The sequence below is a fragment of the Podarcis raffonei genome, chromosome 8 (genome assembly GCF_027172205.1).
Source record: "Podarcis raffonei isolate rPodRaf1 chromosome 8, rPodRaf1.pri, whole genome shotgun sequence".
Lineage (NCBI taxonomy): Eukaryota > Metazoa > Chordata > Lepidosauria > Squamata > Lacertidae > Podarcis > Podarcis raffonei.
In genome coordinates this window covers 5,498,934-5,526,051 of record NC_070609.1, presented here as the reverse complement: position 1 = coordinate 5,526,051, position 27,118 = coordinate 5,498,934, and the positions used below count along the sequence as shown (strand labels likewise).

General features: G+C 41.2%; 2 protein-coding genes across 12 annotated transcripts in view; one reads left to right on the top strand and one right to left on the bottom strand.

Annotated features, from left to right (window-relative positions):
• ZNF541 (zinc finger protein 541) overlaps nt 1-4,966 on the bottom strand; it is a 33,762-nt gene extending 28,796 nt beyond the window's left edge. For 5 of the 7 annotated variants that reach the window (XM_053397713.1, XM_053397719.1, XM_053397718.1 and 2 more), the window contains exons 1-2: nt 3,070-3,175; nt 1,081-1,424 (exon numbers count right to left, since the gene is read on the bottom strand). In XM_053397713.1, the coding sequence (XP_053253688.1) occupies nt 1,081-1,384 (304 nt within the window). In that variant the 5' untranslated portion in view covers nt 1,385-1,424; nt 3,070-3,175. Of the gene's footprint in view, nt 1-1,080; nt 1,425-3,069; nt 3,182-4,943 lie in introns of those variants that run through there. The other 2 variants (XM_053397717.1, XM_053397714.1) reach the window with 2 other exon arrangements.
• A 5,953-nt stretch (nt 4,967-10,919) lies between these two features.
• The window catches only part of BICRA (BRD4 interacting chromatin remodeling complex associated protein), a 103,906-nt gene continuing 87,707 nt past the window's right edge, over nt 10,920-27,118 (top strand). For 4 of the 5 annotated variants that reach the window (XM_053397710.1, XM_053397712.1, XM_053397709.1 and 1 more), the window contains exons 1-2: nt 10,921-11,063; nt 15,532-15,660. The gene's annotated coding sequence lies outside the window, so the exon portion shown is untranslated. Of the gene's footprint in view, nt 11,064-15,531; nt 15,661-27,118 lie in introns of all 5 variants that reach the window. The other variant, XM_053397711.1, reaches the window with a different exon arrangement.

Sequence of the window (27,118 nt, the reverse complement as noted above, 5' to 3'; positions counted from 1 at the left end):
TTGCCAAAAGTGCTATTTCCCCTACCCTTAAGAAAAATACCCTCATTTCAAAGTCTACACACACTGTGATTATGCAACGACGCCACATCACCATACTGAAAGAAACAGGCAATGCTCATGAAGACAACATCGTGTTGTATCAAATCTGAATGGCTAATACAGCATATGTGATTTTCCAGTGCAAATTACTATATTAATATATTCATTTATTTATATACCTCCACATCATAAAGCATCAGGGCAGTGTAAAGCAATATAAAATGATTAAAAAATATTAAAAGCAATACAGAATAGTAATTAAAATGACAGACTATTCAACAAAACATTGAACAACCGCGTGGACCTGTTGGCATTAAAAAGTCAAGAGATGCCTAAACAGTCACGTGAGGATGCATAAGATTCCCCTCCCCAGAAAAAGGGGACAATAAATGCAAATTTCTCCTTACAAACCTGCACACCTATGTTCTTTATCAAAATTTTGTAGAACTTAATTATTTCTGCTTGCAAAATGCTTTGGGATCCGTAATTTCCACAAAACAAGCCATGGTCTGCAGGTCTCTAGCATATGCCCATTGTACATCTAAATACATGCATCTCCCATTCATATTTCATAATCCTTGTTGTGCAGAAACACCGGTGTACACATGGCACTGAAGTGTGAAATGGAACAATTACTACGTAGTCCCATTTCGGAGAGGAGTGCCTTGACCAGAAAAGGAACCCATAGCTGAATGGAAAATATAAAGTTTTCCGGATTCTATTTAGGCAGATTCAGACTCGGCCCTCCAGATGTTTTTGGCCTACAACTCCCATGATCCCTAGCTAGCAGGACCAGTGGTCAGGGATGGTGGGAATTGTAGTCTCAAAACATCTGGAGGGCCGAGTTTGAGGAAGCCCGTATTTAGGCAAAGATGGGGAACCTGGGACTCTCCAGACGTGGCTGGATAACTGTTCTCATAACCTCCAACCACTGGCCATCCTGGCTGAGTCTGATAGGACATCTGAAAAGCCAGTTTTTGCATTCCTCCCTTATAGATTTTGCCACTTTGGTTATTTACCACTGTAACCAGGGTTACTCACCATGCAAGAGTGGCCGTGAGTCTGGGTCACAATCCTCAAGGAGTTTAGTAGAATCACAGTCCTTCACCGAGTACAAAGATAAGGTGTCAAGATTGTCCTCCAAGGAGTCATTATTCATATTTGTGGCTGAAAGGCTGGGGTCCACATCCAAGTTGCTCAATCCTGAATAAATCATGTCTCTCATATCTGGACACAGATCGTGGCCGAAATTATCACTGCAGTCCAAAGCCTGATTCCCTGAAAACTCATGAAGCTGCATCTCAGAGTGGAGTGAACTTTCATCACTGAGGTGGTACTGGTCCATATTCAACCACCTTCTGTGTTTGTAATTTGGGTCAAGGTTCCTAAACAAAAGATCAAAATGGAAATGGGAAAGAGAAAAGGGGCTTTGAGACAGAGTCACAAGTGTTGAACAGTTTTGAAGAATCATAGGCATGCACAAGTCAGAGCAATACCAGGACTCATGCCAATTTTACATCTAAAGAAATATTCCGTATAGATTCTAAAGCAATTTGCCATTGTTTAGGTTGTATAGTACACTCTAAATTCCCTTGTTCCATTCTTCTCTAACCTGCTGATCGTCTACTTTACGAGCTTCCAATAATAATAATAATAATAATAATAATAATAATAATAATAATAATAATTTATTATTTCTATGTTGCCCATCTGACTGGGTTGTTCTAGCCACACTGGAGCTCAAACAAATGATAAAACCACAGTAAAACATCAAGCATTAAAAACTTCCATATATGCATTTATAAAAACTAGTAACTGGTTTTATATTTTGCAACCAACCAATTATTCCATCCAGCAGTTTAGGTGATGATAAAGCACTCCAAGTTGATGGATCATAAATAGACACTGAAGTGTGCTGTTACTGAAAATATTATTTAATGTTATAAATTTACGGTATTTCCTAAAAAGTATACATCACTTGACTGTGAAAAAACTCAGAAGTGGTTTACAAAAAGCTAAGACAATAATATCAAGAAAAATTTACAACCCTATTTTAAAACATACAAAAGTTAAAATACTGAAACAGATTAAAATTAGCATTTAATCCTCATTGGTAAATAGTATCTAACCCTCAATGAAGAATCATTGTAAAAATTCTCCATCTATTCTTATCAGATGATCTATTGTATTAATCCCACACTCTACCCAGCCCCAAAAAAGGGTTGCCTCCATATCTTCAAATGAGGGTTACCCCATGATTAAATTAAGCATGATCATATAGATCATACTGACGTTTGAGGTCTTATTACAATCAAGCGGTATACAAATTTTGTGAAATAAATAACATAGCTAGGGATTTTGATTCCTACTGTTATTTCTCAAATGATCAAATTTAATTTAAATAGGTTAATAACAAAAATCTCGACTGAAATTTAGTGTTTGGGATGAGGATCACATATAAGATGAAGGTACTGCCACAAATAATAGATGTACTGCAATATAGGTAGGTCTACAGATTCCCCATGAGCATTTTCAAAAGATTAATGTATTATTTTGGCTTAGTGTTAAATGTGAAGCTGTCCATAATAACTTACTGCTCCAAGAGATTAGACTGCGTACCTCATTATTTATGTTCCACCAATGGCTAAAAACTTACCACCACCACCCAGAAAAAAGGTTGTTATTTTATGTGGCTTCCTGGATTCTTTTTGCAGTTTTGCTGTTTGAATACACATTATTCCAGGTTTCTACAGGATTTTTATTCTTTTTAATGTATTGTGTTGTCTTGCTGCATTGCAAGCCTAGGTCTTAAAAGGTGGGCCATAAACATCCCTATATAAATAAAAAGTGGCAAATTATTTTTTTTAATGTACATGCATGTTTAGAACACTACAATATGTGACTACTATCTCTGGGCTTAACAGAAATGTAAACATGATAAATTTTGCAAAAAGGGGCAAGAGTTTACATATACAAAACTATGCATGGAGACTCCTAATTTGCAAATGCTTATATTTAAGAATAGCTTACAGGTATTATTCACCAAGGATTAAGCAAAGTTCATCAGCACTTCTTTCTGTCTTCACAATTTTAACTGGGTATTAGTGGCTGCCATTCAAAATCCTACAAGTCCAGTATTATTTTTGGGAGAACTCTTGGAAAGATGTGCTCTAAGGATAGAATGAGTAGAGAATAGTTTAAATTCATATCCATTAAGATGAATGACATTGAGTATTTAAGGCTCCTCCTTGCTATCAACAGAATCAACTCAACCTCTCTTTGTAAGACAGGGTGCGTATACAAATATATTTAAATTCTTCCCACTGGATCTAACAGACAAGGGTACACAATTTTTAACTGCACGTTGGGAGGAAATATTTGTTGCTGTAATACTGAGGGGCACACGATCTCTTAATTTGGGATGGAGAGAAAAAGGAAAGATTGTTTGCTGGGTGTGGCATATTATTAAATGGAATTTTATGAATATATAATGCTCTGTATCCAGGCACTATAAACATAATGCCACTTACAACCTATCCATATCACAGCACCCAACATTCCAGAGCAAAGGACCAAGGTACACAAACCATTGATGCTAGTAGTGCAGGCTTATAAAAGCAAAAAGGTGTTAGGGAGATATCTTAATTTCACAGGATAAAAATAAGGAATTTTTTAAAAGCCTGCTCATAGCAGTGGGGAATAAAAGCTTTACATACAAATATGAACATCAGAATTTTATCATGCAGATATTTTTAGGTCATGTTTTCAAATGATAAGGTGTGATTACTGATAAAAAGATTATTTCCTAGCTACACTTAAGCGGCTTGGGATTCCTTATCCCATTCATGTACCAAGAGCAAATACCAAATAAATTTACTTCTCTTTTCAGCTGTTGCACAATTATTAAGTGCTGCCCTCAAAAAATTCCAAAGCTTCAGCATCTTTTGGAAGTTTTACAGTATTTTTATGTTTGGGTTTCCTTTGAGAACGAGAGAAACCCAGGAAAGCTAATTTTTAACTAAGTAATGGCATAGGCTGAAAATATTACAAATGGATTACCCCCGCCATAGCAGCTTTTCTTGAAGTATACATTATTTTGCACTTCCTTCAGTATATAAAGTGGTGTATATAAACCTATGTTTAAGTTTTAGCATAGGCAAACTTATTTACTAGATTGCTTAAGTGGCAGCTTAACTGAAACCTTTCCACCGGTTGACACCCATGGTTTTTAGCTGTTCTCTTGCATTTCACTGCTTTTCTCTCCTATCACAAAATTCCACTGAAAAGCAATGAAACGTAACACAGGGCTTCCCTTCCTAAGAGTGCAATCCTTTGCACGACTACTCCAAAGCAAGCCCTGTTGAATCGAATGAGCCTTAACTAACCCCGGGGTAGTAAATGGGGCTATATAAAAGCATTGCAGCCTTAACCTCTCCATCCCATCCTGAGCCTTAAAAAAAAAAAACAGGTGCAGAGAAAACCCTAAAAACCTGCTGCAGCACTTGAAACGCTGTTATGTATTTTTAACCCTGACGAAGGGGCAAGATCCGAATTAAGATTCTCTTTCCCAACGGTGCCAGGGCTCCATATTCTTCTCTACAGGAGGGGGGGGAAACAAAGCAACGGGAAAGTTTCCCAGGAAGTCCTAGGAGTGGCTGCCCCCCAGTTCTGAGCAGTTAAAAGTGGGGTGGGGAGCCCCCTTCGCCAGCAGGCCCCTTCCCCCTAACAAAACGGAGGCTTGCAGCGACCCCCATAGAAGTATGTGCAACCGACCCCACCCCGCTTTCCAGAGACCGGCTGGGCCTCGCTTGTCCCCACAGGGGAGCAACTGCCACGGGGGGGGTTAGGGGGGGCGCATTTGCACAAGTCCTCCTTCGTTGAGGTGAGGAGGGAGAGCCCCTTACCACAGATGGAAAAGCTCTCTTTGTCGCTCCTGACACAAATGGTGTGGCGAGAGGGACCTGAAGCGGGGCGAGGAGCCTTAGCCCCCTACTTTGCAGAGGGGAGCGGGTCTCCCTCCTGAGGTGGTGGGTGCGGGGCTTGCTCCTCAATGGGGCCGGGTGGTGGTGGTGGTGGAGCGGCCTTGGGGGGCGAGGGACGGTTGCAACCTGCACCTGAGGGGGCGAGGGAGAGAAGAAAGGAGCCTTCCCTGAGGAAGGGGAGCGAGAGAGCGAGGAGGACGACGCGGGCGCGCGCGCGCGCACAGGCAGAAACAGGCCGCTGCTTTACCCGTCGTCGCGCGCCCCGCTCTCCTCCTCTCCCTCCCTCTCTATTTATTTATTTAGTCCCCCCTCCCCCTCCTCTTCTTCTGCACGCGCCGGCCACGCCCAGCCGCCGACTGGGGCCCGCCCACGCGCGCCTGGAGCCCGAACGGGCTCGAGGCTGGAAGGGGAGGGCGGGGGAGGACGACAATAAAGCGGCGCTACGCTCGCTCGCTCTACGCGGGGAGGGTGTAAACGGGGGGGGGGGGGAGTGAGGGTACGTGCGTGCGTTTTGGCGGGAAGGGAAAGGGAGTAGCCGGTAGCCCGGCGCCGCCATTTTGTGAGGAGGTTGGCAAGGCGCGAACAACCTCCCCCGACTTACCTACGTGAGGGGAGGATAAAGGAGGGGATGGAGTCGTGGAGGGGAAGCTGTGAGGGAATGAGGTACGGGGGGGACGCAGCCGGAGGTATGGCGTGTCATCTCGTCGCGCACCGTTTCCGTGAGGGGATATTTTACGTTTTTGGGGGGTTTGCCCCCCACATTTGTATACCGCCCTGTACGCGCCACAGGTCTCGGGGCACTTACCACATAAAAACGTCAAGATGAAAAAAACACGTAATAAAACACATAATGAAAAAAGCCCAATTATTTATATGGGCGGTTACCACATAAAATGACAATATCAAAATACATAATAAAAACAACCCGGTTATTTATATGGGTGGTTACCACATAAAATCACAAGATCCAAATACATAATAAAAGCAAAACCCAATTTTATATGTATTTCTATTCCACCCTTCTGAGGATCACAGGGATATATGTGTGTGTGTGTGTGTGGTATCTACACATGCATAGTGCATAACTGCAGTGATAGCAAGTGTTAGTCCTTTATTGCTATTTATTTATCCAACGGATTTGTACCCTGCTCTTCAGCCAAAAAAGGCTCCCGGTGCGCCTTACATGAAATCAAAATAAGACACTCCTTGCAGGCATACCTATAAATGAATTAAAGATACAGCACACAAGGGGAAAGGGCCAAGGAGGGAAGAGGAAAATAAAACTCCAAACTCAGGCACCAGTTTCTAGATCAATTCTATAAAATAGTCGGTGCTGGCATCCGCCTGTCTCAAGAGACGGTGGCGTGTATAAACGAACAAAGGTGGTGGGATAGGAAGAAATAGGCCCTGATAATCTAGATTAAAATCTATATATTTATGTAATGATTAACATCATGTAGCTATATAGGCATTTTCTGGCCTACTTATAAAGTAAAAATAAATATTAAAAGTGTGAAATAAAAAATTGTGTTTTGTCTCAAGTTCCCCCCCACCCCAAAGTAAGAAGAGCGACAGGAGGGCAAGGGAGTGGTTGGAGACGCTTAAGAGTTTAATGTCAATTGAGAGGAAGATGAAGTGAAGAAGTAAGATTTTATTCAGATATTTACATGTGCCAATATCGGGAATGAAATTGATGCCAGGAAGTAAAGCATTCCATTAGTAGTGAGCAAGGGAAAAAACATTGCTAAAATACTGTTTTAAAATGGTCCCACGCACTTAAGTCTCAAATTACTGCTTCAATCCAAATTGGTTTTGTTGTATGTATCAAGTTTCATTTCAGTCATCAGAGCAAGTAACCTCCCAGTCCTTTAAATGCATCTAATTCCAGTGGCATCAGTAGATTTAGAGCCCTACTACGCATAGGATCAGGCTCTAATTCTACAGGATAATACACACTGAACCTGGAAATAAACTCCAGAGTTTAACAGGGCTTACTACCGGTATTTGGAATATATGTATGGGATTGCACAGTCAATTACAACTAAATTAAGCCCATTGATTTCAATGGCACTACTGTAGCACAACTGGCTTTATTTGGACTATATATGGTTTGCCAACTCCTTTTTCTGGTAACACTTCTTAATGGCAAATAGAAACTCAGAAAGCGGCTTTTGCTGGAATAGAGATGCAGCTTTTAAGTTCTGGATATCTGCTTATCAAGAAACAATTAAAAGAAATTGCCAGAAAAGGAAGCTAGCAGCTGCAATATACAGTGTCCTCAGTGAAGCTGTAGGTGATGATAGGAATTAAAACAAGGGTCTGTCCTCATCTCATACACAGCAGGGAATGAGGATCCAGTTTTTAGTGCAAAAGGTGTGGTTGGATGTGGAAAATATATTCTGCCCCAAGGGTGAAACTAAGCTTTATTTGACCCAGGTCAAAGACCCAGTTTGGCACCCCTACACACATGCAGCCTGTCCAGTGTATACCGTCAAAGTAGTGCTATTGAATCTTTTCAGGGCTTTTGTACCTTTAATTGAAAGCTTCCTGGTTGCAGGTTTTAGCCATTATAGTTGTTCATGTTAATTGTGCCTGGTGTATGAGTGATGAAAATCCTTTTAATTGCTCCAGTGTAAATTTTTGTTTTCATTGAAATCAATTTAATTCCTGATTTTTCTCTCATGTTTTTGATGTGAAATAGTGCTATTTTACTCTATTTATATATTTTCTTACTTTCTTTAAGAAATAGTATTATTGATAACAATTATATTCTCATTTCAAGTCCTGCTTTATTATTATTTATCATTATACCTTCCTGCAATTTAGTAAATTAATATGATTACCCTATAAACAGCTGATCTAATTTTAATTCAGAATAAATATTGTTCTGTTTCAGAATATTTATTTATTGTTAGACATCTCATAAAGCGAGTTCTCTGGCGTTGTTGTTTAGTCGTTTAATCGTGTCCGATGCTTCATGACCCCATGGACCAGAGAAGCCAGGCACTCCAGTCTTCCACTTCCTCCTGCAGTTTGGTCAAACATGATTGTACCTTCGAGAACACTGTCCAAGCATCTCGTCCTCTGTCTTCCCCTTCTCCTAGTGCCCTCCATCTTTCCCAGCATCAGGGTCTTTTCCAGGGAGTCTTCTCTTCTCATGAGGTGGCCAAAGTATTGGAGCCTCAGCTTCAGGATCTGTCCTTCCAGTGAGCACTCAGGGCTGATTTCCTTCAGAATGGAGAGGTTTGATCTTCTTGCAGTCCATGGGACTCTCAAGAGTCTCCTCCAGCACCATAATTCAAAAGCATCAATTCTTCAGCGATCAGCCTTCTTTATGGTCCAACTCTCACTTCCATACATCACTACTGGGAAAAACATAGCTTTAACTATACGGACATTGTATAAAACCAATTAAAAACATCACACTGAAGCCCCACGATAAATCTTAAAAATCTCATCCACTGTAAAAATTCCAGTACAAAAAGTCCAAAACAATAAAATACAATGCAGGTCACAGGTGCTAAAAAGAGCCAGCAACATGGGATCTAAAACCACCATCCATACCACAGAGACTAAAATAGCAAGAACTTAAGCAGTCTGGGAGAGTAAAATGTCTTGAAAATATAAAGGGACCCCTGACTGTTAAGTCTAGTCGCGGATGTCTCTGGGGTTGCGGTGCTCATCTTGCTTTAATGGCCAAGGGAGCCGGCGTTTTTCCGCAGATAGCTTCCGGGTTATGTGGCCAGCATGACTAAGCCACTTCTGGCAAACCAGAGCAGCGCACGGAAACGCCGTTTACCTTCCTGCCGGAGTGGTACCTATTTATCTACTTGACGTGCTTTCAAACTGCTAGGTTGGCAGGAGCAGGGACATGAGCAACGGGAGCTCACTCCGTCGCAGGGGATTCAAACCGCTGACCTTCTGATTGGCAAGCCCTAGGCTCTGTGGTTTAGACCACAGCGCCACCCGCGTCCCTTAAAATGTCTTAGTCTGGCCTTAAAGGATAATAGGGGTTTTGGGTGAGTTTCTTTACAAAGAGTGTTTCATAGCGAGGGAGGCACCACCAACAAGGCCCTTTCACTTCAAATTGTAGGGACACATGATATATGTTCTAATGCAAATGGCAATTGCTCCCCTGCCAATAATAATAGTCATTCTAACCCATACCAATGGGGAAAGGGCGGACAGGATTGTATTACAGTGCTGTTACTCTATTCCTGCTGGGAAAACACAAATCTGTAGTCAGCTATATCATCTTTAAAAAAAAGAGAGCGAGAAAGGAAGAGGATAAAAAAGGGATCACCAATACAACAAAGTTAAGTGTCCAATTCTAGCTGTAAATTTGTTATCTTCTGCCTATCTGCTCCTTTTTACTGTATAATAGCGGTTAGAGGACTACAGCCATTCCTGGACAAGGGATAGCCCGACCTCTGCAGTCCAAGCATTGGTCATCTCGAGGCTGGATTACTGCAATGTGCTCTATGTGGGGCTGCCCTTAGGTTTAGTTCGGAAGCTCCAGCTGATGCAGACTGCTGATGGGAGCTTCTGGCCAAGGACATGTGGCACTTTTGTTAAAGCAGCTACACTGGCTGCTCATCTACTTCTGAGCCAAGTTCCTTGCATAAATTTACAAAGCCCTAAACAACTTAGGTCGAGGGTACCTCCACGATTGCCTATATTCCAGCTTGATTACTGGAATCATCGGTAGGCGCATCGTTAATCATTCCCCGAATTGGTACTCTGCCAATAGAGATACAGTGAGTTCCTTTTGTCCCAACTTTTAAATGCATACCGAAAAACATTTTATTCCACTAGGCCTGCATAGGCAATTCAGAATACATATGCCACAATGGTTTATTAATGCTTGCTTTAAACTTTTGCTTTTTAACTGCTTTTAATTTTTATGATTTTAATCTTTTTAATGTTGTAAACTGTTTTGACATGTTTTGTGATTTAGCAGTAAATGAATACGTCTATAAATAAAAGTAAAATAAATAAAAGTAATTTCGTTGTCCCCGAGAGGGGGTAATGACAATAAAGATATTATTATTATTATTAATAAGTAAACAAGTATGCAATGGGACTATTGCCAGTTTAGTGTTTTTCAAATTTTGAAGCACCAAATTCTTGAGTAAATAGGACAGACTTCCCCAGCTGATATTATCTGGAAGAGAGCATTAACCTTTATTGCACAACCAGCAGAAAAAAGAGTCTTCTCTGAAGGCAGAAGTACTTCCTTCAAGCTTAGCAGCTGCATAGGTTCATATGAGAAAATGCAGTCTCTCAGGTACACTTGTCCCATATTGCTTAGGACTTTATAGCTCAAAACCAGCTTTAAGTTGTTATAATTTTGCCTGTGTCCAGAAACAAACTGGGACCCAATCAAGATTACATGTTGGGTTCATAATTTGCCCGGGTAAGCAAGTATGTGGCAACTGAAACTGGAGCAATCTCAACAAACTCTTTTCAGAAGAGATGCCAGTATAGGTGTAATAAGCTTGTTATGCTGTGTCCCGGAAGAATCTAGCCTCCTTGTTGTAAACTGAAGTTTTCAAAGGCTTAAAAAACTGCCCCACATATAAATACATTGTACTAGTCTAGCCTGGATGTTACTTACAGCATAACCATTGCAGTACAGCAAACGTACAGCTGTTGCTCATGTGTTGTATAGAATCCAGATGTCTTTCAAGGTAGTGCCTCTGTTGAGAATAGATCTCATCCAAATCACTTGTGTCTATGGGATGTGATTTTCCTTGCTTTCCCTATCAGTAAGTGTGGTGTGGAACAAGGCTTGACAAGCATATGCCTACGGCATATCTAGAGATAAGCAGCCCTACTCCCCTCCCCACCTACCCAGCATGCCCTGGGAGTATAGGAAGTTGCTTTACACCAAGTCAAGCCATTGACCTCCCTGGCACAACGTTTTTTGCACTACTGTGTTGGCAACAACTCTCGTTTCAGATAAGGGGAATTTGGAGATAAGAGGACTGAAACTGGAACCTTCTGCGTGCAATGCACATATGCTCCACCAGTGAGTTTCAGGTACTCCCCGATCCATACAAATTCGTTGTTGTTTTTACAAGTTTAGTTTTCGAAACGTGTTCAGAATGTCTTCCCACTGTCTTGCTCAGGCGCGAGTGTATCTGTGCACATTTGTAAAAAAAAAAAAATGCTTAAAAACTAACATTAGCAAAATAACTCCCACTGTAAAACCCTGCCATATTGTGAACTGCATAGGAGTAGACTGTACGGCTGCAATGGCTCTTGCTTCCGAGATGCATCCCCAGGCGCAATCGGAGTATTACCCCAAGCTACAATCCGTGATCGAGTCCAAAGTTAAACGATTTCTGATTCGTTTGTTAATGTACTGCATTTAAGTTCACCGGCAGTAGTGGACCGGCACGTTTGTTTTGTTTTATGAAACTGCAAATGGCCATGTAGAGCAGAAAACCCTCTTCAATCTCTTCCTTTCTCAGCTTTTTTATTTTATTTTTTAAAAAAACTCCCAATCGGATATGTTACAAAAACGCTGTGGAAAACGTGGTTTTTCTGCTCCAGTGAAATGATCCGGGAGAGCAAAGTTGCTTAAATCCTGCCTTCTTTAAAAACTCTCGCCGCCCTCGTTTGCCTCCACGCTCGCAGCTCTGCCTTTTATAGAGCACCAAAGCGAGTCCCACCCAAGTTTAAACAGAATGTAAGAGATAATTCAAATCCAGCCAATCGCAGGGTATAAACATAGCAGAAAGCCCTACCCCCTTATTAATTACCCACGCTAGTCAATCATATTTAACCTGTCTAATCAGGGTGACGGCTGCTGCCTTTAGCCCATCCCATTACTTTCTGATCTGCTCCACTTTTGACCAATCAGGAGAACTCTCTCTCCGGCAAAACCAGTTTTTAATTAGTACGCCGAGGACCCTTTCCTGAGCTGTGCTTTCAGCTGCCTGATCTCACAGCCCGTTTAAGACGGTGCCTGTCTGGCTGTTAGCTTGGAATTGGGAACATCTGCATATAGTACTGTACTCAGAAAGCCTTGGCTTGTTTCAATGTGTGTGTTGGCCGCGTGTCTTGCTGGATAAAGCATGCGAAACAGTAATTAAGAGCTGTCCCGATTACATTTACTTATGTGACTGGCTTTAGAAAAGTAATACTGAGGGAGTGAAGCACTGCACAGTAATGACTTGGGTTTGCTTTTGTTTTGCTTTGGTACTAACGAAATCTAGCAGGAAGCTGCTTGATAGAGGAACAGCTAAATACTATCTAGAAGTGCATGAGTTGTGAACTATGTGAATGTATTTATGTATAGTCCAATTATTGTCTACTATATGTTTACTTCACTACAAACTGCACCAGATTCAGCCTCCTGTCTCTTTTGGTACTGTTTCGTAGCTGCACTGAATATAGGGCATTAACAAAAAAATTTCTATAACAGGCTCAATTAGTATTTATGAGATAAAGAACATTTATTTTGATTAGTAAACCATAACCAGAAAGTATGCATTGAATACTCCGTTCTAGAGCAGCTAAGCAAAATCTCCACAAGTAATTATAAACATGGTTATCTTTAAGTTCTACTGAACTAAACTTTATTATTATTCAGTTTCTTAGCTGGAATCCTGTGCACACTTACTAAAGAATAAATCCTTAGGGATACAGTAGGATACATACAAATATAGCCTATATGATGCCATTCAGATGTCGAATTACAGCTCCCACCATCCCCAAGTACTGTTCATACTGGCTGAGGCTTGTAGGAATTGTAGTCCAACAACATCTAGAAGGCACCACATTGGCTACCCTTGCAGTATAACCTGCTATCAATTTTATACTATAATTATTTTTCTGTCTGAAAAAGGTATTAGAAGTGGTTTATTTGAATATCTCTTGTTTAATATCAAACTTACCCCTCTGTGATTTATGCATTATAGCTAGAATGTTGCACATTAAAAATTGCTTTATTGTTATTAACACATACTTATTTCGTTATTAGTTGTTTTGTTTCTGTGGTGTTTTGACTGTGCAGTCCAGTCTTGTGTCTTCTGGGAAGCAAGCCTCACTGAGTTCAAAAGACTTATTCATGTGTACAGAATTGCACCTTAAATTCCCAGAAACCACAAAGGAAAGGCTGGGTGTAGCCAGTAGATCAAATATGGGGTAGGTAACATCCATTACACTACTCATACAAACAAATGAACACATGTGCCCATTCAAACAAAGTAAGATGTGTAATCACTATACATTTCTAAACATTTATCTACTGTTTAGCAGAACGAAAGAAAGAACATGGCCACAACAGTTCATGAACTATTTATAGACAGAGAAACTTTCTGGGTCTATTATTACCACTGCTCTATGCTCACTTCGAGGGCCAATGCTGAATGCTATGACATCTTTTTTGCATGCAGAAGGTCCAGGTTCAATCTGGGAGAGTGGGGAGAGAGCCATCTGAAAATCCTGGTCAGTGCTGATTATACTGAGCTAGGTGAACCTGGTATAAGGCAGCTTCCTATGTTCCTGTGCTAATGTCATGATTATCGTAGAAGAAGAGTTTGGATTTGATATCCCGCTTTATCACTACCCTAAGGAGTCTCAAAGCGGCTAACACTCTCCTCTCCCTTCCTCCCCTACAACAAACACTCTGTGAGGTGAGTGGGGCTGAGAGACTTCAGGGAAGTGTGACTGGCCCAAGGTCACCCAGCAGCTGCATGTGGAGGAGCGGAGACGCGAACCCGGTTCCCCAGATTACGAGACTACCGCTCTTAACCACTACACCACACTGGCTCTCATAGAACTTCAGAAGTTGCAGGGTTTCCTCCAGTCCTCAAGATGCGTGCATTAGTATGGCAGGAATGGAGAACCTGAGCCCTCCCCCACTCGCATTGTGCCTAATGAAGCAGTGGTACCAATATGGTTTGCTCTACATTCTACAAAAAATCTATGAGCACCTGTCATTCTAATCTGGTCCCACCAAGTCCCATACGTGCCTGCATGGAGCAGTTTTACATGTTCCCAAAACGCTGCACTTAGCATTTGACAGATAATGCTAAACATTAATACACACCCTGGCAAAAGTTGCATTAATTCTTGTGGCTTCATCTCAAGAAGTGTGCATGCACACGAAAGCTCATACCAATAACAAACTTAGTTGGTCTCTAAGGTGCTACTGTTTCGAGGAGCAGGCTAGGTTAAGAGTAGTGAAATGAGGAATAAGGGAGAATGAATAGCCAGTAGGGTTAACTCAGCCTGCCACAGATGGCAGAGTAGGTGATGTGATGGTGATTTTGAAGAGATGTGCAGATGAAAGGGATTTGAAGATGATGGCCTTTTCAGGCAGGGAAGCTTTTACAAGAGTTGAGAATAGTAGTAGAAGGCAGAAGAATTGGGGACACACACACACACACACAAAACTACATTTGCACAGGATTGCACCCATAGAATCCAATATGGTCTGGTATAAGTAGGAAATATAATTTAATTAGTACACCCCAAGTCCTGTAATTTAGGGGTGAAGAGAAGACAGATCATACTCCAACTGTGCCCAACTACAACTCCCATCAGGCATGTCCATGACCAGGGATGATAGGAGTTGTAGTTCAGCAACATCTGGAGAGGCAAAGGTTTCCCACACCTGTATTAGTGTTCTGGCTTCTGTAAAGTGTGTGTTACAATTACCTTTGCAGGAAGTATGACTCTCAAACACTTGGCCTTTTCTAATAGACTTGGTTCCCTTGCCTAGTTTTGTGATATGCCTTAAGTGTGCTTATTGAGATGCAAGTCCTACAGAGTTCAGCAGGGCTTACTCCCTTGTATGCTTGAGAATAGAGTTGCTGGAATTAGTACACTTGGGGCTGTAGTTGCTTAAATGACTGGATGGCTCTCATATAAAAGTGTCATTTTAAACCTTTGGTGGGGATGTTAGCAGTTTCAGCCAAAAGCCCTCTGATGCGAGTCAGCTCTTGATCATTCACATTTCATAGAAATGACAAGTGCTCCTTCTCTCTTTGTTCAATACGAGTTGAGCTTTTTTCTTCTTAAGTTGAAATTGGTTGTTATTAAGAAGCTCGCTTCGAATTAAGATCCCACCCATGCTTTCCACCCGCGTAAGGTCTGAAAACGCTCCCACCCACCCCCTCCGTCTGCTTGCGCCGAGCTCTTCCCTCCTGAGCATGCGAAGCTTAGCTTGAAACGCACGTCAATCACGAAGGTCGCTTAGTGTGCCTGTACCTTTAATTCACCCCGCGCTTGACAGCCCCGTGGTAATAATGTCTTCGTCGGAGGCTCTCCTTTGAGCGTGCGCGCGCGTGTGGCTATTTTGAAAGAGAGAGGGGGGTGGGGCAACACAAATGCAAATTAAGTGAAAGGGGTGGAGGGAAGTGGCTTTTCCCCCCCCATCGTTTCTCTTGAAACGTAAAATAAAAAATTAGCTGTATGTTACCTTCCCCCCTCCCTAAACCCTTGCCTTCCGTCCTTTTATTTTTTTTATCTTTTGCCTACCCCTCCTTTTTTTTAGACGCCTTGCTCCATTGCAATCAGGCATTTGGCTGACCCTCTATGAGTCTGTGCCTGCTGGGGTCCTGCCTCCGGAGCCCGTGCGGGGATGTCTCGGAGACCCCGCGCTGACTGCTGCTCAAACATCACGGTGAGTTTGTTACAATGTAGCAATTTCTCTTTAAATCTCTTAACTCTCTCTACCTGCAACTCAGGGCTGTGACAGGGCGAAAAAAACCTGGGGGGAAAGGGAACCGTGTCCCCCCCTCCTTGGGTAGCAGCCCTGATCTCTTTCCATTGCTCCCCCAATCCAGTTCTCCCCCCAAACAGCCTCATATTACTGCGTCTGCAGGGCACGTCTACAGAATACAATGTAGCTTTATAAAATGATACACAACGTTCTAATCGTTGTGGCCGAAGAGGGGGCGCTGGGAGGTTCTCTCCCCACCCCCATCTCTTATTTCGCATATCCCCACAGCCTTCTAGAATAGGTTTTCCTTCTCCACCAGATTGGGGGGGGGCGCGCTTTGGGGAAAAGGGGAAAAAGAGAAGAGATGATAATTCTCAGCGTCGGATGGTTATGTGTCGGGTTTTGATTTCCCGGTTGCAAAGGCATCGTCTATTTCGCCTTCCCCACCCCCACTCCACCTCCAAAATAAAAGCAAAGGATGCCCCTAGCAGATGGGTCTTTTCGCTTGGTTTTTGATTGCTTGGATGGTGGGATATAAAGCACAAAAAAATGACTATTTTCCTTGGTGTCAAATTTGAAAAGGGAAATCCAGGGTTATAGGTATTTGCTTTTTAAGACATATCCAAACACTATAGTAAAGATTAATTCTTGAGCTCTGTAAAACAAGGAAGACCTGCCAAATACGGGTTATCCTCTATTAACCTTCTCTCCACCTCTTTATGAAATCTCAAACTTGAGCCTCTGGCCTTGTCTTGTAAACCGCTGCTTGTTTGTTTTGTGCTGATTTGGTTCAAAAAAAGCAACAATACAACTCAGTGATAATACATTGGATAGAAATTTTCAATGTTTGGGTTTTTTGGTCGTCAAATGGTATGTTGTGCTCCTGCGATCCATTCTTGTGTTGTCCTGAGCATATATATTTCCAGGAAATAAAAACATATTTTTTGCTTTTCAGATGTGCATTTTGTGTGTGAATCATGGCTGGGCACAGTTAGCACAGTTATGTTTGGGTTTTGCTTCTTTTTATATGTTTGTGTACACATTTGCAATACATTACAAACTTTGGTTCTCTGTCCTGTCCTGTCCTGTTGTTCTATATGTCCCAGTTAGTTGTCCAATCTCTTCTGGAGTTTATCCAAAGAATTGCATACCTCTGAGTTCAGAATAATAAACAAACCGCAAAGCATAAGAGGTGATTCTGTATATGTTTTGTAAATCCAGTGTTTTTCAAAAATGCTTCTAAAACAGCTCTTCTTCACCATGATCAGATTCATATTCTATGGACATCTCTGTAGTGACAATATCAGGAGTATTGATACAATATATATCAAAACATTATACAGTAAAGCTGAGTGTTCACTAAAAGGAGTTGAAGTATTGTAGTGGATTTGCCCAAAATCATATACTTGATTGTTTGGGGTATCTGAATATATTCAATATAAGGAGAGGTTTTCCTTTTTATTTGGTTGTTTATAAAAGTAACTACACTGATCTAAAATGAAAAGTCATGGTGATATGAGTTGGGGTTTGTTTTGCTTGTAATTCAGGTTCACTTACTTGCTAGATTCCTGATTTTTTACTTAAGTGCTCAACCAGTCAACTGTTTCACTGAAATTACCTGGCTAAAAATGTGTACAGATGACATTACTCACACTATGATCCTAAACACATTTGTTTTAAAGAATGTCCCATAGAAATCACCCAGATAGCCAAGTAAATGTGGATAAGATCAAAGTCTTAGAATCAGAATTCTAGGACAAGATTTGGATTCTATATTGTTTGTGCTTGCTGGAAAAAAAATCAAATTATTGCCATGTCTTTTTTAAAAAAGATCAACTGGAACAATTCTGAATAACTTCCCACCTCTGCTTTTCAAAAAGGAGAAATAAGGGTTGTTTTTTTGTTTGCTTGTTTTTACAGAACATATGGTATGTTTTCCACAACTGTGCCTTAGAAGTTGTTCTGCCTTTTTGTTGTGCCAAATTACCATGTGCCCGTTGATGCTGATATTGAATCCAGTATGAGTTGAACTTTTATTATTTATATTTCTCTCCCACCAAATAGTAAATGTATTTCTAATACTTGACAAGTAGAAAACAATGGTAGCCGTGTGGGCCCATAAGAAAATTCCAAAATCCTTATTACGACAATACCTGTATTAGGCCAACCAAAATATCAGAAAATAGTGTGCAAGCTTTCAAGTTCTCTAGAACTGTTCATCACTTGAAAGCACTACTAGGTTCAATCTTTGCTGTTTTGTTTGGAACACTGTTACTGTAGTGTCCCTTTAATGCCAAATATTTCAGGATATTAATACAGTACATGAACTGAATTTCTTAATCAAAAAACGCAAGAAAACCTGGAATGCATCTTTTATTTATATGGCAGGATGCTTGAGAGGTTTAAGAATGTTACTGACACCCTCTCCCTCCAAGTTTTTTTTTAAAAAAACTATCTGATCTTCCAGTAGGAGCTCCCCCACCCCATTATATGCATAAAGAGATCATCAAGAGAAGTTTTCAGATAATGCTCATTTGTAACGATAGTTTTGGTGATGATCTTTTTCAGAATTGGGGAGTACTCTTAGACCCAGCTGGGGTTTGGAGTGATTTGCCCAGCTTAGGCTGGTGTTTTAGATGCATCCATCCATGGGAAGTTCTATCCTGGCTATGGTGACATATGCTTTAGTTACTTCCAGACTTGATGACTGCAGTGCACTCTACACAGGGCTGCCTTTGAAGAATCTTCACTTGGTCCAGAATGTAACCACAAGTGTCTTGATGGGCACTCAGCCTTTGGAGCACATTATACTGATTTACTGCACTGGCTTCCAGTTTGTTTCTCGACACAGTTCAAAGTCCTGGTTATGACCTTTAAAGCCCTCAGTGATTTAGTCTAGAGATCTTTCTCTTCTCATACAACTTTTCCTGTTAGTTTAAGATCTGCAAGGGAGGCTCTTCTCAATAGCCTAATGATGTTAGAGCAGGCATAGGCAAACTCAGCCCTCCAGGTGTTTTTGGGACTACAGTTCCCATCATCCCTGACCACTGGTCCTGTTAGCTAGGAATCATGGGAGTTGTAGTCCCAAAACATCTGGAGGGCCGAGTTTGCCTATGCCTGTGTTAGAGATATGGTTGGTTGAGGGTTAGGAAAGAAACATTTCTGTGGCTGTGCCCAACTGTGAAACTTGCTGTCTTGAGGTTTGGTCCACTCTCTTTTGATCTCTCTTGGTTCATATTGAAGGCATTTTTATTCTATTGGGTGTCAGCCGACTCAGTTGAGATACTTTAATGGTGTTTTAGTCAACAAATCTATTGGACATGCGTTGGTTTTGAATGCTATGTTTTACTGATTGGTTACTTAATGTTTGCAAACCACCTTGATTGCAATAGGAGGAAGGAGTATAACCTTAATAAACAAAATGGGGGGGGGCAACTTTATACCATAATCCAGAAACTAGCTCTGTACTAGCTACAGAGATAGAGGTTTGTTGAGCATGCAGGAGATTCATATGTCTGCAGTAAGGATACCACCCTGCTTGGGTTTGCAGAACTGCTGTATCTCAGCATCATTTTCTCTATCAGAAAACATACTGTTTTCAAAATAATTTCTTAGACCAGGACCCAGGATTAGGAGGGGCTTGAAAAGACAGACACAACAGCAACTTCCTTTAAGGAGAATTCACAGGATGCTTGTGCATGTACTATCAGACGAGGGTGCTTATGTTTGGGTAGAGGCATGGTTATGCTGTTGCTCCAAGCGTCCAGCTTGGAGCGCAAGCCTGGGCAGGGGATGCCAGCTACTTAGTCACCAGAAGTTTGTGCGCATGTTCTGTGCACCTTAGGAGCTACCATGTGTGCTTTGTTAATAAAGAATTAAACTATCAACCATTTGTCCTCTTTGGGCTGGGTGTGCTCGGGACAATAGCACCAATAGAAATCCATTAATTTCATGTTTCCCCCTACCTCCTTTCTTATTTTTTTATTTATTAATTGCTATACTGCTTACTTGCCCAGACAGCTTCTGAGTGGCTTGGCATATATAATTTTGTAGTTCAAAGGCTGTTTTGGCTTGGAAGGTTTTGGATTATGCTTCTGGGTAGCATAAAGGCTTTATTTACTTCCGACCCAATACATTTTAATAGTTACAGCAATCAGCTGGTATATACTCTTGTTCTGGAGATACATGAATTTAAAATTGGAAATGATGTAAATCACCAAGAACAGACGATTTTAAATCATACTAATCTACAAAAATTCAGTTGTTGAATTTTCTTGGTATGCAGTTGTAGAACCTCATATTTAAAGCATGTAGATCTGTGATGTAATACCATGTTCCTTCATGGTCTTGCCAGGTTTTTGAGTGGCTCACAACTTAGACAGATAGTATAAGGGGTATGTGCTTAAGTGAAATGAGGCTTTTACTGATACAAATTGCCAAAGGTTTATACATGTTGAGTTTTGTTTATTAAGTCATCTGCTTTAAATGGTTAATTGATTTTAGCTTTAGTTTGCATGTGAGTCAAATCTCAATAGATGTCTTTTTGAGATACTGAAGAACAAATCTGCTTGCAATTAAATAAATATTAGCAGAAAAAGAGCATTCATCATGTTTTATTTCTACCCTATGACAATAACATACCAGAGCCAAAATGGCTCCAACACATGAACAAGTGTGCCTTCGACTTTTAACCCTACCAAATATATACTTTTATCCCAAACTCACAGCCTTAGTTTTAAAGACTAAGCTATTGTTTTGAAAGAAATTATATGAGGGGAAATAGGGTGAAAGAAAAACAAGGCTTGTTAAACTGTCATGTGACTATTTAGGTCTCTTAGTGAAACTTCCTGATTGCAAGTGTATGTGTGTAAATATTCAGGCACAAATATGTATGCATTGTATTATCTCAAGGGTATCCAGTTTTTGTCAGAGTGACTATTTTAAAAATAAAATGGAAATGGAGTATCCCTGACTGAAATAAAAGCAAAACAAAAATATGGCAGAAGGTGATTGCTCATAGCCACAAACTATTGGCAACTGGATTTGCAAAATGTATTTATTTATTTTTTAAAACTGTCACACTTTTCTTCCTGCAGTGTAGGGGAAGTCGAAAGAAGCTAACATAGAAATGGGGGCGGGGGAGAGAATCCAGCCAATATTAAAGCATAAAGAAACACTTTGGTAATCACTCTACAGAGAACATTCCATTGTGTCAGTGCTACAACTGAATAAGTTGAGGGAGCAAATCCACTTTAGCTCTTCTGCATTCATTAAGGTGGAGGTAGCAAAAAGGTAACCAAAATAGGATTGTCACGAGGAGTGAAACATGTATGCTCTTTGTATCACTCAGACTGAGAAGGGTCAGGTGGAGTGCAACTCCATTTTTTGTTTACCTTGTCAAAAAAACACTTTGGTTGGGAAAGAGATTTAGTCTTCCAAGGAGGTCTTGCTTCACACTTTGAGAATGTTGACTTAGTTGAAATCATAGCTAGTGTACTTTTTGTGAATGAAACTCTAAATGATGGTCAACAGTCAGCAGCCACTGGGCCAAATCTGGCCTCCTGTGCTATTAAGCTCTCAGTAACTAATTCAGAAACAAAGACAGATGTGAAGGGAGCAGAAAATGTGGCAATGGGACTTCATGGCATACCTATGGGAAATGAGTTCTTCAATTATTACTTAGGTTTTTATATTTGCATACAATATCCTATATACAAGCAGAGTTACCAGTTCATCTGTTCTATACTGATTCCAATTTACAAAATAGTGGCCAGTTTTGTTGAAAAGTGTAACTTAGACTGAATGGGAAAAGTTTTATTCAGGATCTTTGAAAGACATTGATTCAGGTCACATTTAACACTGAGCCAAACCATGGCTTAGCACAAATGTGAGCTCTTAGAAAGGAGATTCTGGCCACTTTGCTCTTCCAGTCCTGCTGTTGTGAGCTAAGCCATGGTTTGACTTAGTGTGTTGTCTCCTCAGGGATCATAGAATCATAGAATCACAGAGTTGGAAGAGACCACAAGGGCCATCGAGTCCAACCCCCTGCCAAGCAGGAAACACCATCAGAGCACTCCTGACATATGGTTGTCAAGCCTCTGCTTAAAGACCTCCAAAGAAGGAGACTCCACCACACTCCTTGGCAGCAAATTCCACTGTCAAACAGCTCTTACTGTCAGGAAGTTCTTCCTAATGTTTAGGTGGAATCTTCTTTCCTGCAGTTTGGATCCATTGCTCCGTGTCCGCTTCTCTGGAGCAGCAGAAAACAACCTTTCTCCCTCCTCTATGTGACATCCTTTTATATATTTGAACATGGCTATCATATCACCCCTTAACCTCCTCTTCTCCAGGCTAAACATGCCCAGCTCCCTTAGCCATTCCTCATAAGGCGTCGTTTCCAGGCCTTTTACCATTTTGGTTGCCCTCCTCTGGACACGTTCCAGTTTGTCAGTGTCCTTCTTGAACTGTGGCGCCCAGAACTGGACACAGTACTCCAGGTGAGGTCTGACCAGAGCAGAATACAGTGGCACTATTACTTCCCTTGATCTAGATGCTATACTCCTATTGATGCAGCCCAGAATTGCATTGGCTTTTTTAGCTGCCGCGTCACACTGTTGGCTCATGTCAAGTTTGTGGTCAACCAAGACTCCTAGATCCTTTTCACATGTACTGCTCTCAAGCCAGGTGTCACCCATCTTGTATTTGTGCCTCTCATTTTTTTTTGCCCAAGTGCAATACTTTACATTTCTCCCTGTTAAAATTCATCTTGTTTGTTTTGGCCCAGTTCTCCAATCTGTCAAGGTCGTTTTGAAGTGTGATCCTGTCCTCTGGGGTGTTAGCCACCCCTCCCAGTTTGGTGTCATCTGCAAATTTGATCAGGATGCCCTTGAGTCCATCATCCAAGTCGTTGATAAAGATGTTGAATAAGACCGGGCCCAAGACAGAACCCTGTGGCACCCCACTAGTCACTCTTCTCCAGGATGAAGAGGAACCATTGATGAGCACCCTTTGGGTTCGGTCAGTCAGCCAGTTACAAATCCACTGAGTGGTAGCAAAGTCAAGACCGCATTTTACCAGCTTCTTTACAAGAATATCATGGGGCACCTTGTCAAATGCCTTGCTGAAATCAAGGTAGGCTACATCCACTGCGTTCCCTTCATCTACCAGGCTTGTAATTCTGTCAAAAAACGAGATCAGGTTAGTCTGACATGACTTATTTTTCAGAAATCCATGCTGACTAATGGTGATCACAGCATTCCTTTCTAGGTGCTCACAGACTGTTTGCTTAATGATCTGCTCCAGAATCTTCCCTGGTATTGATGTCAGACTGACTGGGCAGTAATTATTTGGGTCCTCTCTTTCCCCCTTTTTGAAAATAGGGACAACATTTGCCCTCCTCCAGTCTGCCGGGACTTCGCCTGTTCTCCAGGAATTCTCAAAGATGACTGCCAGTGGTTCTGAGATCACATCTGCCAGTTCTTTTAATACTCTTGGATGCAGTTCATCTGGCCCTGGAGACTTGAATACATCTAAACTAGCCAAGTATTCTTGTACTATCTCCTTAGTTATTCTGGGCTGTGTTTCCTCTGCTGAATCATTTGCTCCAAATTCTTCAGGTCGGGCATTGTTTTCTTTATCGGAGAAGACTGAGGCAAAGAAGGCATTGAGGAGTTCAGCCCTTTCTGTGTCCCCTGTTTGCATTTCACCATCTTCTCCTCTGAGTGACCCCACTGTTTCTTTGTTCTTCCTTTTGCTACGAACATACCCATAAAAGCCTTTTTTGTTGCTTTTAACCTCTCTAGCAAGCCTGAGTTCATTCTGTGCTTTAGCTTTTCTGACTTTGTGTCTACACGTGCTGGCTATTTGTTTGAATTCCTCTTTGGTGGTTTCACCCCTTTTCCATTTTTTGTACACATCCTTTTTTAATCTTAACTCAGTTAAAAGTTCTTTAGATAGCCACCTTGGCTTCTTTAGGCACCTTCCATGTTTCCGCCTCATTGGTATTGCCTGAAGTTGTGCTTTTACTATCTCCCTCTTAACAAACTCCCAGCCATCATGAACTCCCTTTCCTTTTAGTATTACTCTCCATGGGATCTCACCCAGCACTTCCCTAAGTTTTATGAAGTCGGCTTTCTTAAAGTCGAGAAATTGAGTCCTAGTATGCTTGGCTGCTCCTTTCCGCTGTATAGTAAACTTCAGAAGAGCATGATCACTCGCGCCTAATGATCCTTCCACTTCTACCCCACTAACCAGGTCATCAACATTGGTTAGGACCAGATCTAAAATGGCTGTTCCTCTTGTTGCTTCTCCCACTTTCTGGACAATGAAGTTGTCTGCAAGGCCAGTGAGGAATCTCTTTGACCTTTTGCTCTTGGCTGAGTTTGACATCCAACAAATATCTGGGTAATTGAAGTCCCCCATTACTACTATCTCCCTTCCTTTTGCATGCTTGGCCATCTGTTCCAGGAAGGCATCGTCTATGTCCTCCGTTTGGCTTGGGGATCTATAGTAAACTCCCACAATGAGGTCACTGTTATTCTTCTCTCCCTTAATTTTGACCCAAATGCTCTCACTTTGGCTTTGAGGTTCTAAATCTTGGATCTCTTCACAGGTATACACATCCCTGACATATAACGCTACTCCTCCTCCTTTCTTGTCTGGTCTGTTTCTCTGAAATAGATTGTATCCCTCCATTATTACATTCCAATCGTGGGACTTATCCCACCAGGTTTCAGTGATGCCTATTATGTCATATTTAGTTTGCTGTACCAAGAGCTCAAGCTCATCTTGTTTATTTCCCATGCTTTGCGCATTAGTGTACAGACATTGAAGTCCATTAATCATTCCCCCGTGTCTCTTATTTAAGGATTTTTTCCTCCCACCACTAGGTCTGCGTGCTGTTTGCTCCATTTGGTCTATGACATTTAGATGATCATCTTCATCAATTGATAGACTCCTACCTTCAGGAGCACTGTCTCCCTCCCCCACATTAGTCAGTTTAAAGCCCTCCTGATGAGGTTTCTGAGATTTTTGGCAAAAACATTCCTCCCAACTGTTGTGAGGTGCAGCCCATCGCTTGCCAGAAGTCCATCTTCAAGAAACTGCAGTCCGTGATCTAAGAATCCAAACCGTTCCTGTTTACACCATTTGCAAAGCCAGCTGTTCACTTCCACTATTTTTCGCTCTCTCCCTGGGCCACGTCGTTCAACTGGGAGGACAGATGAGATGACAATTTGTGCATTTAATTGCTTCAATTTCCTGCCCAGAGCCTCGTAGTCTCTTTTGATCTTCTGGAGGCTATTGCTTGCAGTGTCATTGGTTCCCACATGAACCAAGAGGAAGGGGTATCATGATTTGTCTCTTTTAGATAAACCACAAACCATAAGCCCAAGAAGAAATTTGCTTATAGTTTGTGGCTTTTGTTTGGAGCAGGACAAACTATGAGCCCAGGTTCAGATGATGCACTAAGCTAAACTGTGGCTTGGCTCACAGCAACGGAGGAGGAGGAGGAGGAGGAGGAGGAGGAGGAGGAGGAGGAGAATAAAAGCGACCAATGCAAGCACATGTATACAGTTGCAGTTACAAGAGCCAATGTTGGGAATCCCCGCGTTTATCTACTTCTATTAAGTCCCCCATCCTATTTCCTTAGTTAATAATGTTTGCTTCCTGTTCCCATCCTATACCTATTTTGTTCTGTCCAGTTACTATTTTGTTTAAAAGGGAGGGGAAGCCAGTTGATTTCTAACTAATCAGCATATTATCCTTGTTTCACTTGCATTTTTTTTGCCATGCTGCAGAGGTAAAAGTTACAGCTTGAGAACATTGTCCTTCATTTTGATTGTAGTGGGGTGGATTCTAAGGCCTTCACAGAGTAAACCTGTTGAAATCATTTGTCATTACTAACTTCAGTCCAATTATTTCCATGGGTCTCCTCTAACTAGCACTTAGTTTGATGCAACGTGTTATGTGCAAATAAGTTCCCCATTGGTTTTTCAAATCTCTAAACTAGCCAAGTGTAGATTTTCTGTATCCAATTTGGGGAACTCATTCCATTTATTTATTCACAACACTTGAGGGGCTAGTTGAGACTAGCCATCACCCTGCACCAAGCTCAAAGAGCATCCTTGCACATCCCCAATACTCCCCTGCAGCTATGCATTGAGTTCTTTGTGACACTCCTGCTAGTACTGGTTTTAAATGCAAATGCACTCAACAGATTTTCTTTCCTTAAAAGTAATAGGCCTTTAAACTAAATAAATCCTTATGAATTCATTTACACAGAAAAGTGACTTAAAATACGGAAAAAAGTTTCAGTTTGTGGTTTAGTAGGACTTTCATCTTGGTCCAAACTTAGTTAAACTGTAGTACTTAAATTTTATTCTATTTCATCCTGTTCAGACAAAGCTGGGTTTAGTGGGAAATAGAGCTAGGAGGAAGTGAATATTCTTTGACTGAGGTTCAGTTGCCCAAATACTCAGCCCAGTATCTGTGGTTTAAGCAGGCAGTGGTGTGGCATGTATCACCTAATCACTAGCAAGGAAGCAATGATCTACACTCTGATTCTCTATGTTTTCTGGGTTGAGGAAAAGGTGGCTTCCCCTGGCCCTCACCCAAGGAATGTGGCAGAATAGAAGCACACCTGATGTGTTTCTACACTCTGGAGTCAGCAAGAAAAAAACCTTTCCCTCCCCAGTAAGCAGAACACATTACATTTCAGGACACTGAGGAATAAGACTGCATAATAAGTCCTTCATCTTCTGTGATCCTTTGCAACTTTAACAAGGGAGAAGAGGCCCCAACTCCCAAAGCAGGATTCCCTGTACATTGTGGAGAATGAAGAAATAGTGAGGTGAAATAATGAGAAGAATCAATTCACTTTCTTCTTACTACTTCATAGATTTGGAGTTGTATTTCTCCCTCCACCCCTCCATTTAATTCAATTGTGAATCAAGTTGTTTGACCTCTAGGGCTTCCATTCCATTGTTGGGTTCAAATGTAGGAATGCCACAAAAACAACAGTAATAGTAATTATTATTATTATTATTATTATTATTAATAATAATAATAATAATAATAAAATAATTGCTGCCTTTGACTCCCCCACCCCTCAAAAAATCCACATCTTTGGGTTTACAGTTTTTGAATCTGATAATCTTGTGTATGCACATCCACAAGTGAATTACTGTGGGATAATTTACTCCTGGGCATTGTGATAATTGGGGAGGGTAACTACATACTTCTAAATGCAATTAAACAGGAAACTTAATAAACTAGTTACATTTGGGACTTTCCTCTCTCAGGGATTCTCTTAACTGTGTATCATTTAGTCTTCTGGAAACACTTTGTAATCATCACACTGGAAGGTAAACTTCATTCCACCAAGGTAGAATTCGGTGCACAAAAATTCATAGTAATTAAT